The sequence below is a fragment of the Hyaena hyaena genome, unplaced genomic scaffold (genome assembly GCF_003009895.1).
Source record: "Hyaena hyaena isolate Hyena2069 unplaced genomic scaffold, ASM300989v1 scaffold_533, whole genome shotgun sequence".
Taxonomy (NCBI): Eukaryota; Metazoa; Chordata; class Mammalia; order Carnivora; family Hyaenidae; genus Hyaena; species Hyaena hyaena.
Window position 1 is genome coordinate 565,653 of NW_024081161.1, and position 12,053 is coordinate 577,705.

A 12,053-nucleotide genomic window follows, 5' to 3' on the forward strand; every position below is an offset into this window, starting at 1 on the left:
CCCAATGGTGGTGAGCCAACAGATACCAGCATTCTCTTCTGCCCTATTATTTCAAGTCTCTTACAACCGGTTCTCATTGAACTGAATATCTATTCCTTCTGTAAAACATGTTTTTCTCATTCCTTTAAGATGAGCATATTTTCTGTGAAATATATTGTTTCATCCCTTTAAATAAACTACAGCATGCCAAAAAGTACTCTAGTGGAAAAAAAAGAGAGAAACTTTTTCGATTCTCAACATATATATTGATAGAAGAGATTTCCTACACTCAGTCATTTAAACACTAGGGGTAAAAAAAAAAAAATCTTCCAAATGTTATTTTCTTGAACTGAAAAATTAAAAGAAAAAGAATTAAAAAAAAACAGACAATTCCTGAGTTTTGGCTTAGGTCTAAACTGCCTACATAGAAAGGTCACTCAAAGGCACATACCTGCATGGGTCTGATGGCCGGGAAAAAAAAATAAGTTGGAAGCGACTGAGCCACAATGACATATTTCAGGGAAGAACAAAGATAGAGAATATTAAATTGATGAAAAGATCTGAGATAAAAGCTCCGTAAAGCAGAAAGTGCTTCTAGTCCGCTATTCCTCATGGAGATAATAACCAACAGTATCCCGAGCAACAGTGCTGTGTGCCCCGGAAGTTCACACAGCCTGTCTAGGAGCAAACAGGCTCCGTTTCAAACAGCCCCTGTCTACCCAGAATGCCTTCCTATGGGGTCCAGCCATACAAAGAGTGACAGAACTGGGATTCTGTTCAGACCTGGCTGCAGACAAGACAAGGCACAGGAAAGCACGACCTCATCTCTAAATAGTCTAAAAAATAATAATAAATAAATAGATGAAACAAAGTAGGAAGTATATCCAGACAATGGAATTTTATTCAGAATTAAAAAGAAATGATCTAGCAAGCCATGAAAAGACATGGAGGACTCTTCAATGACTATCACAAAGTGAAAGAAGATCATCTGAAAAGGATACATACTGTATGATTCCAACTATAGGGCATTCTGGAAAAGACAAAACTATGAAGACAATAAAAAGATCAAGGCTGAGAGAGGGAGCGAGAGATGAATAAGGAGAGTACAGATTTTTTGAGCAGTGAAACTATTTTATGATATTACAATGGTGGACTCGTGTTGTTATAAATTTGTCAAGTCCCATAGACTATAAAACACCAAGAGTGAACCTAATGTGAACTATGGACTTTGGACAACCATGTGTCAATGCAGTGCCAAGGGGCTGTGCATATGTGGGGGCAGGAACTTTCTATTCCTTCCACTCAATTTTTGCTGGGAACCTAAAGCTGTCCTAAAATATAAAGACTATTTAAAACAAAATAGAATATTTCGGCAGAAGGGAAAGCCCTGTTAGGTCAATGGTCTTTAGTAGTGAGAGAAAGAGACTATTACCAGCTGAGTCAGCATGCACCTAAGTGGGCCCTGAATGACTTACCAGTTCTGAATGTAGTTCTAAGTCCTTTGCCCAAGGCTCATATAAAGCGTATTTTCTTTCATACTCAGGCAAAAGCCTTCTAATTAACTACATGCCTCCAGAATAACTTAAAGGCTGAATGAAGGAAACAGCTTGTTTTCTCCTTTCTGACGTGTATTTGAAGATGACCAAATTTTAAATTAAAACTTTCTAAGTAAGTTTCTTTAGAGAAGCAAAGGACATTAATAAAAGCTTTTCTCATTTGGGAACTGAATAAACCAAAGTAACAGTCTTCAGATTCACTCTAAATTAAATATCCAGAACAGTTAAAGGGTAGCAGCTGAAGCTGAGGGCTTTTTCTCCCAAGAGCAGAAACAGAGAAGTCGGGGCAAAATGACCAATAATTGGACACTTTGAGAACCAACTGTAGACCAGTGTTCTAAGGGTACTTGGAAAAGCTGTAAGAAGGGACAATCTCTCACCTACCACCCTAAAGGAAACCTGACTCTTCTCATGGTTTGGGTATATACTATCAAAGAGTGTGTAAAGAGAAAGATTATAAAAAGTACATGAACACAACGTAAAGCACTTTCTAAAGCAAATTCATCTCTGGAAGACAAAGACTAGTTAAAACAATCTATCAGAGCAAATCAGCAGATGATAAGGAAAATAAATACTAAAATAATGGTACAACAGAAATTAGATTTTATTTACATGGTGAAATGCTATGTTACGTTGAAAATATGTGCAAAAACACACTATTAATATTTAAATCAAATTCAAGGATCAAATCATCAAGTAAACTTTTTCTTAATTTTTATTTTTTTTATCTTGAGAGAGAGCGCACACGCCGGAGTGTGGGAGAGGAGCACAGTGGGGAGAGAGAGAGAATCCTAAGCAGGCTTCATGCTAAGCATGGAGCCCAACGCAGAGCTCAATGTCGTGACCCTGGAATCATGACCTGAGTTGGACACTCAACTGACTGAGCAACCCAGGCCCTCATCAAAGCATCAAAATGCATCATTACTTCAGGTTCTTCACTGAAAAAAACTGTTTCCTTCTCTGCACTCTCGCTGTTCTATTCCCAGTATTTCTGACAAGCAAATGTGTAGCCATTTACCCCAGAGCAAGCAATTCTGCAACACCAGCTGATGTTGTACAATCCAAATCAATTCTGACCTGGAGATGGTGTCCAATCCCACAGGTTAAGGGCTCAGTCCCACAAGACTGCTCCTTTCCTCAGATGCCAATGCCAATTAGAAGTCCCTGGTTTCCTGTACTTTTCTTTTTAATGTTTATTTTTATTTTTGAGAGACAGAGAGAGACAGAGTGAGTGGGGGAAGAGCAGAGAGAGAGGGAGACACAAAATCTGAAGCAGGTTCCAGGGTCCAAGCTGTCACTACAGAGCCCGATGCAGGGCTCAAACCCACGAACTGTGAGATCATGACCTGAGCCAAAGTCGGACACTTAACCGAGTGAACCACCCAAGCGCCTCTGGTTTCCTGTCCTTCTGACCAGCTGGCCATAAATTGGTCTGACCCATGACCCCTCCTCAAATTCAGTAATTTGCTGGAATGGCTCCCAGAACTCAAGAAAACAGTTTACTTACTACTAATTTTTTTTCTGCTTTTAAATAAAAAAATTTAACTCAGAAACAGCCAGATGAAAGAGATGTATGAGGGAAGGGGGGTCCTTGACCTCGTTTGGCTTAACCACTTTCCCAACACCTCCATGTGTTCAATAATGCAGAAGTACTCCGAACCCCAACTGGGTCAGATTTTTATGGAAGCTTAATCAGGTAGGCAAGGCAGATTAAATCATTGTCCTCGTTCAATCTCTAACCCCGTCCCCTTTCCAGAAGCAGGTCTGGGTGGGGCAGGGGTAAAAGGGCTGAAAGTTCCAACCTCTAACCTTGTGGTTGGTTCCTCTGGACACCAGCCCACCATCCTTAGAGGCTTTCCACCTCATTAACATAAAAGTTGTGACTAAAAGGGGCTTTCATGAGTAAGAAAAGATGTTCCTTTAGCCTTTAAGGTTTTAAGGCTGTTAACACTTAAAAAGAATGGACCAATTTTGGTGCTATTTAAAAGATAAAGAAGGATTTGCCTGATGTGGATAACAAACTATCTTCTTATGTGTACCAGGAATTAGAAAACTCTGGAAAATAGAAGGTATATATCACTGTGATACTGTTATATAAGAAGAAAATACGGGATGCCTGCGTGGCTCAGTCAGTTAAGCTTCGGACTTCGGCTCAAGTTGTGGTCTCGCAGTTCATGAGTTTGAGACCCGTGTCAGGCTCTGTGCTGACAGCTCAGAGCCTGGAGCCTGCTTTGGAGTCTGTGTCTCCCTCTCTCCACCCCTCTCCCTCTCTCAAAAATAAACATTAAAAAAAATTATTTTAATAAGAAAATATGTATTTAGCTTTTTGTGCAAATACCCCTTTCCTGGCAAATAGCTCCTAAAACCCTTGTAATTTACTAAGTCAAAATAGGCAGAGAAAGACTTCAGATATAGAAAGAGAAAACTGGAAGTACATCAGAGAATTAAGTTTTAGATCATGACATTGAGATTCTTCCAAGGGTTAATCTTCCATTAATTGACCCAGATCATCAAAGTTTATTTCTAACTTTAATTATGAATTATCATCCTAGATATGTCACATTTGTTAATAATATTGATATAATACTAACTCCTTAAAGTTTACTGCTTTATGTGACTCACATAAGACTACTTCAAAGATACTACTTTAAACAGGTTTTAATAAAATACCACAATGACTAGGGCGCCTGGGTGGCTTAGTCGGTTAAGCGTCCGACTTTCACTTAGGTCATGATCTCGCGGTTCGTGGGTTCAAGCCCCGCGTCGGGCTCTGTGCTGACTGCCAGCTCGGAGCCTGGAGCCTGTTTCAGTCTGTGACGCCCTCTCTCTCTGGCCCTCCCCTGCTCACGCTGTCTCTCTCTCTCTCCTAGAAATAAATAAAACATTAAAAAAAAAAAAAATACCACAATGACTAATACTATGGTAAGCTTTTATAGAAATTAAATCATGTTTTTCAAGGTAAACTTTAATTTTCCTGGAATTCATTTATATTAAGATAAAAGCCTTAAAAAGTATTTAATAAGGAGGCACGTGGGTGGCTCAGTAGCTTCTGACTTCAGCTCCGTTCATGATCATACAGTTCGTGAGTCTGAGCCCCACACGGGCTCTCTGCTATCTGCCCAGAACCTGCTTCAGATCTTTTGTCTCCCTCTCTCTGCCCTCCCCTACTCACTCGCTCTCTCTCAAAAATAAACATTTTTTAAAAAAGTATTTAATATATAACTGCCTCATTCCAAAGAGGAATTTGAGGCAGCCAGAGAAACTAAATAGAGTTTAACTACAGCTTTAAGGTGATTATTGTAGTCAACATTTAATGGCATACTGGACACTATAATTTTCATGGTTGCACCAGACTATAACACCATTAAAAAAGGAAAGAAAGAAGCAACGACTCATTGAGAAATGTCTAAGGCTCCATAATTAACTAACCTGCCTATATATCTTCAAACACCTCTCTAATCCAATCCACCTTTCATGTGAGATCTTAGACAGTAATTTATTGCTCCCTTAATAAGCTATTAACTACATGTGGAGGTTGAAAAGAAACACCTGAAGTTGTTACTACACATACCTGTATTTTTCCTCTCAAAATTCACAACATAATTTTATGATTGCTCCAATGAAGAGTGTTCAAATGACACTAAATACAATGAGATATTAGCACAAGTGTTGCAAAACTGAGATCAGACTAAAATCCTAGCCGGCTCCTACCCTATGCCTCCCCACCAAACAAGTCCCATGAGCCGCTCCCCTGAGTCTAAACCAAGACAGCTTACCCTTCAGCACCTGGGATGGCCTTGCCAGGATTCGAACCTGGATCATCTGTATGGTCAGACAGAGGCTTCCAATGAGCACAAGACCAGCTGCGGGTGCAGATCCCTTCCTCACAATTAAAATTCTGAAATGCCAGGCATTTTCAGAGAACCCAGTTTGCAGAAAGACAGTTTTTACCAGATACTAAAAATAACTTGAGGGAAAAAAAAAAGAATGTAAGGATCAGGCTACACGTCTCAAAGCTAAACGATACTCCCACACACACCATTTCCTTTGGTCAAAATCACCTTGAAAAGGAGGCAGGTAAAGATCACCCTAACTTTTTATAAATGAAGTTAAGGCAGAGGTGTCAAAGAGACCTCTTATAATGGGACTAAACTACTCAAAATTGTAAGGAAAACCAAGGCTGTTCTAGAAACTTTACCTTGCCATTTTTCTGGATTGGGCAAAACTCTGGACCTCTTTTGAGGCAAGTTTATTCGAGGATCCCCAACTGTCAGTCCCAAAATAGTACCGGCTGGAATTTCTGCTGGTGATGTTATTCCTTTAACAAAAACAAAAACACAAGTTTATACAAAGGCACTCACCATATATACATATACGCTTGTATTTTCAAATGTGATTTCTTCTCAGGCTATTAAAAAACAGGTATATCTCTTTTTTCTCATTGATGCTTTTCGGGAGTAAATTAACATTTATAACAAGTGACGTTTCTTATCAAAGACATTAAATGAACAAAACGGAACATTTTACAACATGGACATGTATATTTCCGTCAGTGGTAACCACAGTAACTTTACACACAAAGGCAACCACATACAGGTTAAATTTAGTCCTTAGTTTAGTACCTGGTCTATGTGTTTACCTATTGTAATGGAGTGGTGGCTGTTAGGAATACTAATATATACTCAAATAGTGTTTCCCATGCTCACGGAGTCAGGTCTCTCCCGGACATGGTTTCCTGCTGTATTATGGCAGGGAGTTCCAAGTTAAAAAGCACCACTCCATGCAGGTAGCCCAATTGTAAAACATTCTTTCAACCCGCTTCCCACTCCTCCCTTCTTCCCCAAACCACCCCATCGACATTCCCTCTGAATACCTCCCAACAACTCAAAAATGGCTTCTTGTCTGTGATGAAGGGAAACGCTATCAGGATTCTTACAGGTTTCAATCCACCAATGGTGAGGTGTCTTCTCTGCGTCCTCTCCCTCCTGAAAAATAACAACTCCTATTCACCAAACAATGAGCCAGACTTGATCATTTTATTATGGCTGTGATATGTGGGAAAGTGCCATTATATTAACACAGTAATTAATACCAGCCTGACTACTCTTCTCACCAGAGGCAAGGACATTGTGTGACACTTTTCTCGAGATTTCACACACCAAAACAACATGCATGGTTTTCAGAGAGGCCACCCAAGCTGCTCCACACCCACGTTTTTCTCTCAGCACACTACTGACAGAAGAGGCCTGCTCCTGGCTCCTCCCCCACTACCACCAACTTCATACCGATTTAAGCAACAAAACCTTCCCCACCAAAGAAAAAGCAAACCTGTTCGAAGAAATCTTACAGCATAAGGATATCTTACAATCAGTTACATTATTCCAAGAAACTTCAAATAAGACACACAAATACTTTACTTGTATCTTCCCCCAGACAGAACCAGGAATTAAGCAAGCTTTCAAAAAGCACCTCAGGGGCACCTGGCTGGTTCAGCTGGCAGAGAGTACTACTCTCAATCTCGGGGTCATGAGCCCCATGTTGGGTACAGAGATTACTTAAACAAAAGAAAACAAAACAAAAAACAAAAAAGCACCTCAAGTACCAGTTACACACCAAGGAAGGGAACCTACAGCCATGATTCATAGTGAAGTTCACTGAAGTAGGATGTGTTCCTACAGATTCTAAAGAAGTACCCTGTTAACATACGGGCTATTTACCTCACAGAAACTCAGACAACATAGCTTACAGGTTTAAAGTACAGGCTCTGGAACCAAACTTCTTAGGTTCAGATCCTCCCTGAGCAATTTGTTAGCTACAGTGGAACCCCCGCTCTGTACCAGGCACTGTGCTAAGCACTGGAGACAGAGTCTTTGCCATTAAAGTTCAATGTGAACACTGCATAAGTACACAAGCAAATCTAGACATATAAATTGAGAAAATATGCAAAATATGATGAAATAGAATTATATAATTTAACTTGGGGGTCAAGAAAGGATTCTAGAGGTAAATGATATAGAGGCTGAAATCTGAAGAACAAGGAAGGTTAACCAAGCAAAGGTGGGGGGTGGGGGGCCAGAAAGTTGAGCCAGGAGGGGAAAGGGGCTGTGAAGGCTCTAAAGGAGAAATCTGACATATTCTAGGACCTGAAAGAAAGCCAGTGTGGCTCAGGTGCAGGTAAGGAGAGATGAGGCCAGAGACAGGAGGCACAAGAGTATGCAGTCACAAATAAGGGCTTTGGATTTTACCATAAATACAAGAAGAAGCTATTCAAAAGCTTTTGATTGGGAAGTAACATGATGTGAATAAATTGTTAAAAGATCATTCCATTTCCTGCATGGAGAATGGATCGAAAAGAAGGAACAGTAGAGGAAGTGAAAAAGCTGCTTTGGTATGCAGGCAAGAGCCACAGAGGTTGAGGCTGGCGTGGAAGATCTGACCATGTCAAATCTGTGAAAGGCACAGTCAACGGAAGGGTTAGTTGCACGAATACAGGGGAAACAAACCGAATTTGAATCCGAGTATCTGATTCCTAACTTAATCTCTCCTCTATATACCCTGTCCACTTGATAGCCACCAGCCACAGACAGCAATTTCTATTTAATTAAAATTAAACAAAGGTACAAAGTCAGCTCCTCAGTCACACTAGGCACATCTCAAGTGCTCAAGGGCTATACGTGGCTAATGGCTACCATACTGGATGCCACAGAATATCATCCTTGCAGGAACTTCTACCAGACAGTACTGCACTAGACATACTGCCCTTAACCTTTTAGGGAGCACAGACCCTTAAAACTAGCCCCAGAAAATATGCACCACACAAGTACAAACAAACAAATAAAACCCGGCACACACTTGCAGTAATTTTAGGGGTTCTCTGTTACCCACAAAATTCACAAACTTGCAAGGACAGTATGTACTTAAATAAGAACAAGTCAGTTTACTTATTAGATTTGCTTAGATTTGTTCTTCTAGAAGTGAAATAGGGCAAAGTACTTGATAATAAGCATTTAATAAGTAGGGAAATAAACATTTATAGGGCATGGCCCCAAATGCTACTAAAATAGGTGCGGTGTCACAAATTTGCCAAGGACATGACTGAATGAAAGCACGACAGTCATGTTTACTCTTACGGTATGGACAGGAGCAGCTTTGAGGGCCTCGGTTAGGATGGAGTGGGAAAGTGGACCGATCAGCCGCAGCCTGTTCATCTCCATCGTCAAATCACTGAAAGAGAGAAAAGGTCTTACGATGGAAACCTCCTTTGGACACAGTGTCTGAGCCACAGGTAAGAAGAGAGCAAGTCTTCACTAAAACCGTTCAGTGGGTTTAGAGAGAACTGAGCCTGTACCTGAGGATAATGCCTGTGGCTGCAGAGATCCAAGAATACGGCTCACATGGATCTCTAGTTCCGTCACCGATCACTTTTTTAACTGGTTTAGCATTTTCTCCATCATCTTTCCGTTTTCTTTTCTTGCCAATTTTCTCATCAGGCAGTTCCATTTGGCTTTTTTCTTGGGATGGTGTCAACAGGGGCTCAGGGGTGCAGATGTCTGATTTGATGGGTTCCGTACACTGGCACGCTGCTTTTATTTCCTCTAAAATATCCTACAGAAATATTTAAAAACTTCAGGTCATTTAATTCATATTATTTTTTCTTCCTATAAAAATTTACATTTGTATCCCTTTACAAATTAAATGAAATTCATCATCATCAAAAAGCTTTCCTGGGGCTTCTGAGTAGTGCATGGCACTTGAAACAAAAAACTCCTAATGTAAAAGAGTTATGAAAATAATGGGACTTCTCTGAATAATTAAAATTTTTTGAAAATGAGATTAAAGAGAAAATTTATAGTCTACCATATAAAAGCAGTGACTATGCAAAAAAAAAAAAAACAAAACAAAAAAACAAAAAAGAGAGAGAGATTAGAAATCATCCGAATCTGGGGCACCGGGAGGGCTCAGTTGGTTAAGCGTCCAACTCTTGATTTCAGATCAGGTCATGATCTCAGGTTGGTGAGTTCGGGCCCCACACCAGGCTCTGTGGTGGCAGCACAGAACCTGCTTGGGATTCTCTCTCCCTCTCCCTCTCTGTCCCAACCTTGCACACACATGTGTGCTCTCCTCTCTCAAATAAATAAATAAATAAATAAATAAATAAATAAATAAATCATCAGAATTAACTCAAAATGGCTTCTCATCATCAAAAAGGCTCTTACAAGCACCTGGACACCAATGAAGCAATTCAGACCCAGTAGGACCATTTGACCAAATGCAACATTTCAAGCCACTGCATATGTAATATGGTGGGTTTTTATCTCTACTTCGACTCAAGGCTTACTAAAATGTGAAGGGTCAAGATTTGCTTCATTTCATATTCACGTAACATTCTTCCCTATAGTCAAATACCAAGCTCTCAGCCAAAATTTATACTACTTAAATTTCCAAATCATTGATTTCAACAGTAATTAAGAATGCAGTAACAGCCATGAGGAAGTAACTCAAAGATTATACCTGTTTCAGAGTTGGGTGAAGCCAGATCCATAACTGCCTGCTCTCAGAAGTGTGACCAGGGGTCGACTCAGGCCTCCAAATAAACGTAACAGGCCCCAGCATCTCTCTAGGGTATTTATTTGCCCGGTAAAGCGTGACACTACCTTGGCGTTTTCCAGACAAGCAGTGAACTGCTGCAAAAGTCAGTCCTGACACAGACAAAAACAAAAGTCCATGATTTCCCGTGCCGAGATGGCAGTGCTGTTTCCTGATGGCCATCCTCTTATCTGCTGTCTATCTCCATGAGGGATGAAGTGCTGGGGTTGACCACTGCCTAGATCAAACCCTATCACACAGTAAGTCCTCAATAAACACTGAATGAATGAATGAATGAATGAATGAATGAATGAGGACTGAGTTTCTGCCCTACTAAATTCACTACACCAAAATAATGGTTCCCTCATTTTTCACTTAACAAAGTTACAAATAATTTGTAACCACCCCACCTTTCTTACATTAACATTCTCCTTGGGAACAAGAACTATCTCATGCATTTTTATGTATGTTTAAATTCCAAAACATGGGGCGCCTGGGTGGCTCAGTCGGGTTAAGTGTTCGACTTCGGCTCAGGTCATGATCTCATGGTTGTAGGTTCGAGCCCCGCGTCAGGCTCTGCGCTGACAGCTAGCTCCGAGCCTGGAGCCTGCTTCAGATTCTTTGTCTCCCTCTCTCTTTGACCCTCCCCTGCTCATGCTGCCCCCTCTTTCTCTCAGAAATAAATAAAACATAAAAAAAAATTTAATAAAATAAATTCCAAAATGCTTACTTGCTCATGAAATGAACAAATATGCTAAGACTAAAATAGCACTGGGCTTTAAAACCAGTTTACCTGCATCAATGTTACACAATGGAGAAAGTGCTTTCAGTATTTCTTCCTCTTTGCCCTTCAGCTCCAAACAACAGTAGTAGGATAAATCCTGCACAAAGGGAGAGACATAATCAAATACTTAGGATGGGACATGGGAAAAAAACCATAAAAAAAAGCCAAAAGTCACATCAGAAAAACTATAAGTACAAGACACAAAACAAACTGCTAAAGCTATGATTTCATAAGTCAAAATCTGAAACCTATCTATTCTTTGGATATTAGCAAATATTTTTAAACCAAATTAAAGCAAAGTACAAAATGAACTTTCACTTGAAATTTAAGTTACTGTGTCTTTTCTAGACAGAAAATCTGTGAGGGTGCTTCAGTCAGAGGAGCATGAGACTCTTGATCCTGAGGTTATGAGTTTAAGCCCCACATGGGGTATAGAGATTACTTAAATATATAAAACATTTTTTAAAAATCTGTGTTTTATGCCATATTTACAGACAAGTTCTAACTAGATTATAAAAACTGCTGCCTCTAAGTAAAGGGTTATTGCTCTCCCCAAATCTAAGGTAAGAAATCAGAGTAGAATACCATGATAGCAATATATTCTGCAAAGTTATGCTAAGGTTGTTCACTTTGGTTAGCTAATTCAGGACTCCAAGATTATTTAACACTGAACCTAGATACATAATGTTGTAATCAATTTATCCCATATTCCTCCCGTGCTTCGTCTTGACTAGGATATTCAACTCTGATTAAACAACGTACAAGGAAAAATGAAAGTAATGAGAGCAAGACCTTACCAATTTAAATGAGATGGCGAGAGATCAACTGAGCTGGTAAAATCAATATGCTAAAGAATCAGAACCGCAGTAACAGTCACCATGGGATGACGAGTGCCAGGGGCTGGGCTGTCATCTACCCCGCCCAACACGGGACGAGCCAGGTACTTTGAGTTGCCGTATCCGACAGGGGGATACTGACACAGAGACTGTCACTGAACAAAGCCATGTATCAGCAAGTGGAGAAGGCAGCATTTGAGTCAGGCTCACTGACCCCCAAACCAGCCCCTCTGCCCAGCACCTTTAAGCAATTTAGTACACTCAGCACCTGAAACTAAAAAGGGAAACTACAGCAAAGCTTCTGCCAAACTC

General features: G+C 40.2%; 1 protein-coding gene across 1 annotated transcript in view; it reads right to left on the reverse strand.

The window, feature by feature from the left end:
- POP1 (POP1 homolog, ribonuclease P/MRP subunit) overlaps positions 1–12,053 on the reverse strand; it is a 34,369-nt gene that overhangs the window by 13,822 nt on the left and 8,494 nt on the right. Inside the window, exons 6-11 of the mRNA XM_039255478.1 lie at positions 10,915–11,002; positions 10,047–10,234; positions 8,884–9,140; positions 8,666–8,759; positions 6,409–6,520; positions 5,734–5,853 (exon numbers count right to left, since the gene is read on the reverse strand). Of these exons, the coding sequence (XP_039111409.1) occupies positions 5,734–5,853; positions 6,409–6,520; positions 8,666–8,759; positions 8,884–9,140; positions 10,047–10,234; positions 10,915–11,002 (859 nt within the window). The remainder of the gene's footprint in view (positions 1–5,733; positions 5,854–6,408; positions 6,521–8,665; positions 8,760–8,883; positions 9,141–10,046; positions 10,235–10,914; positions 11,003–12,053) is intronic.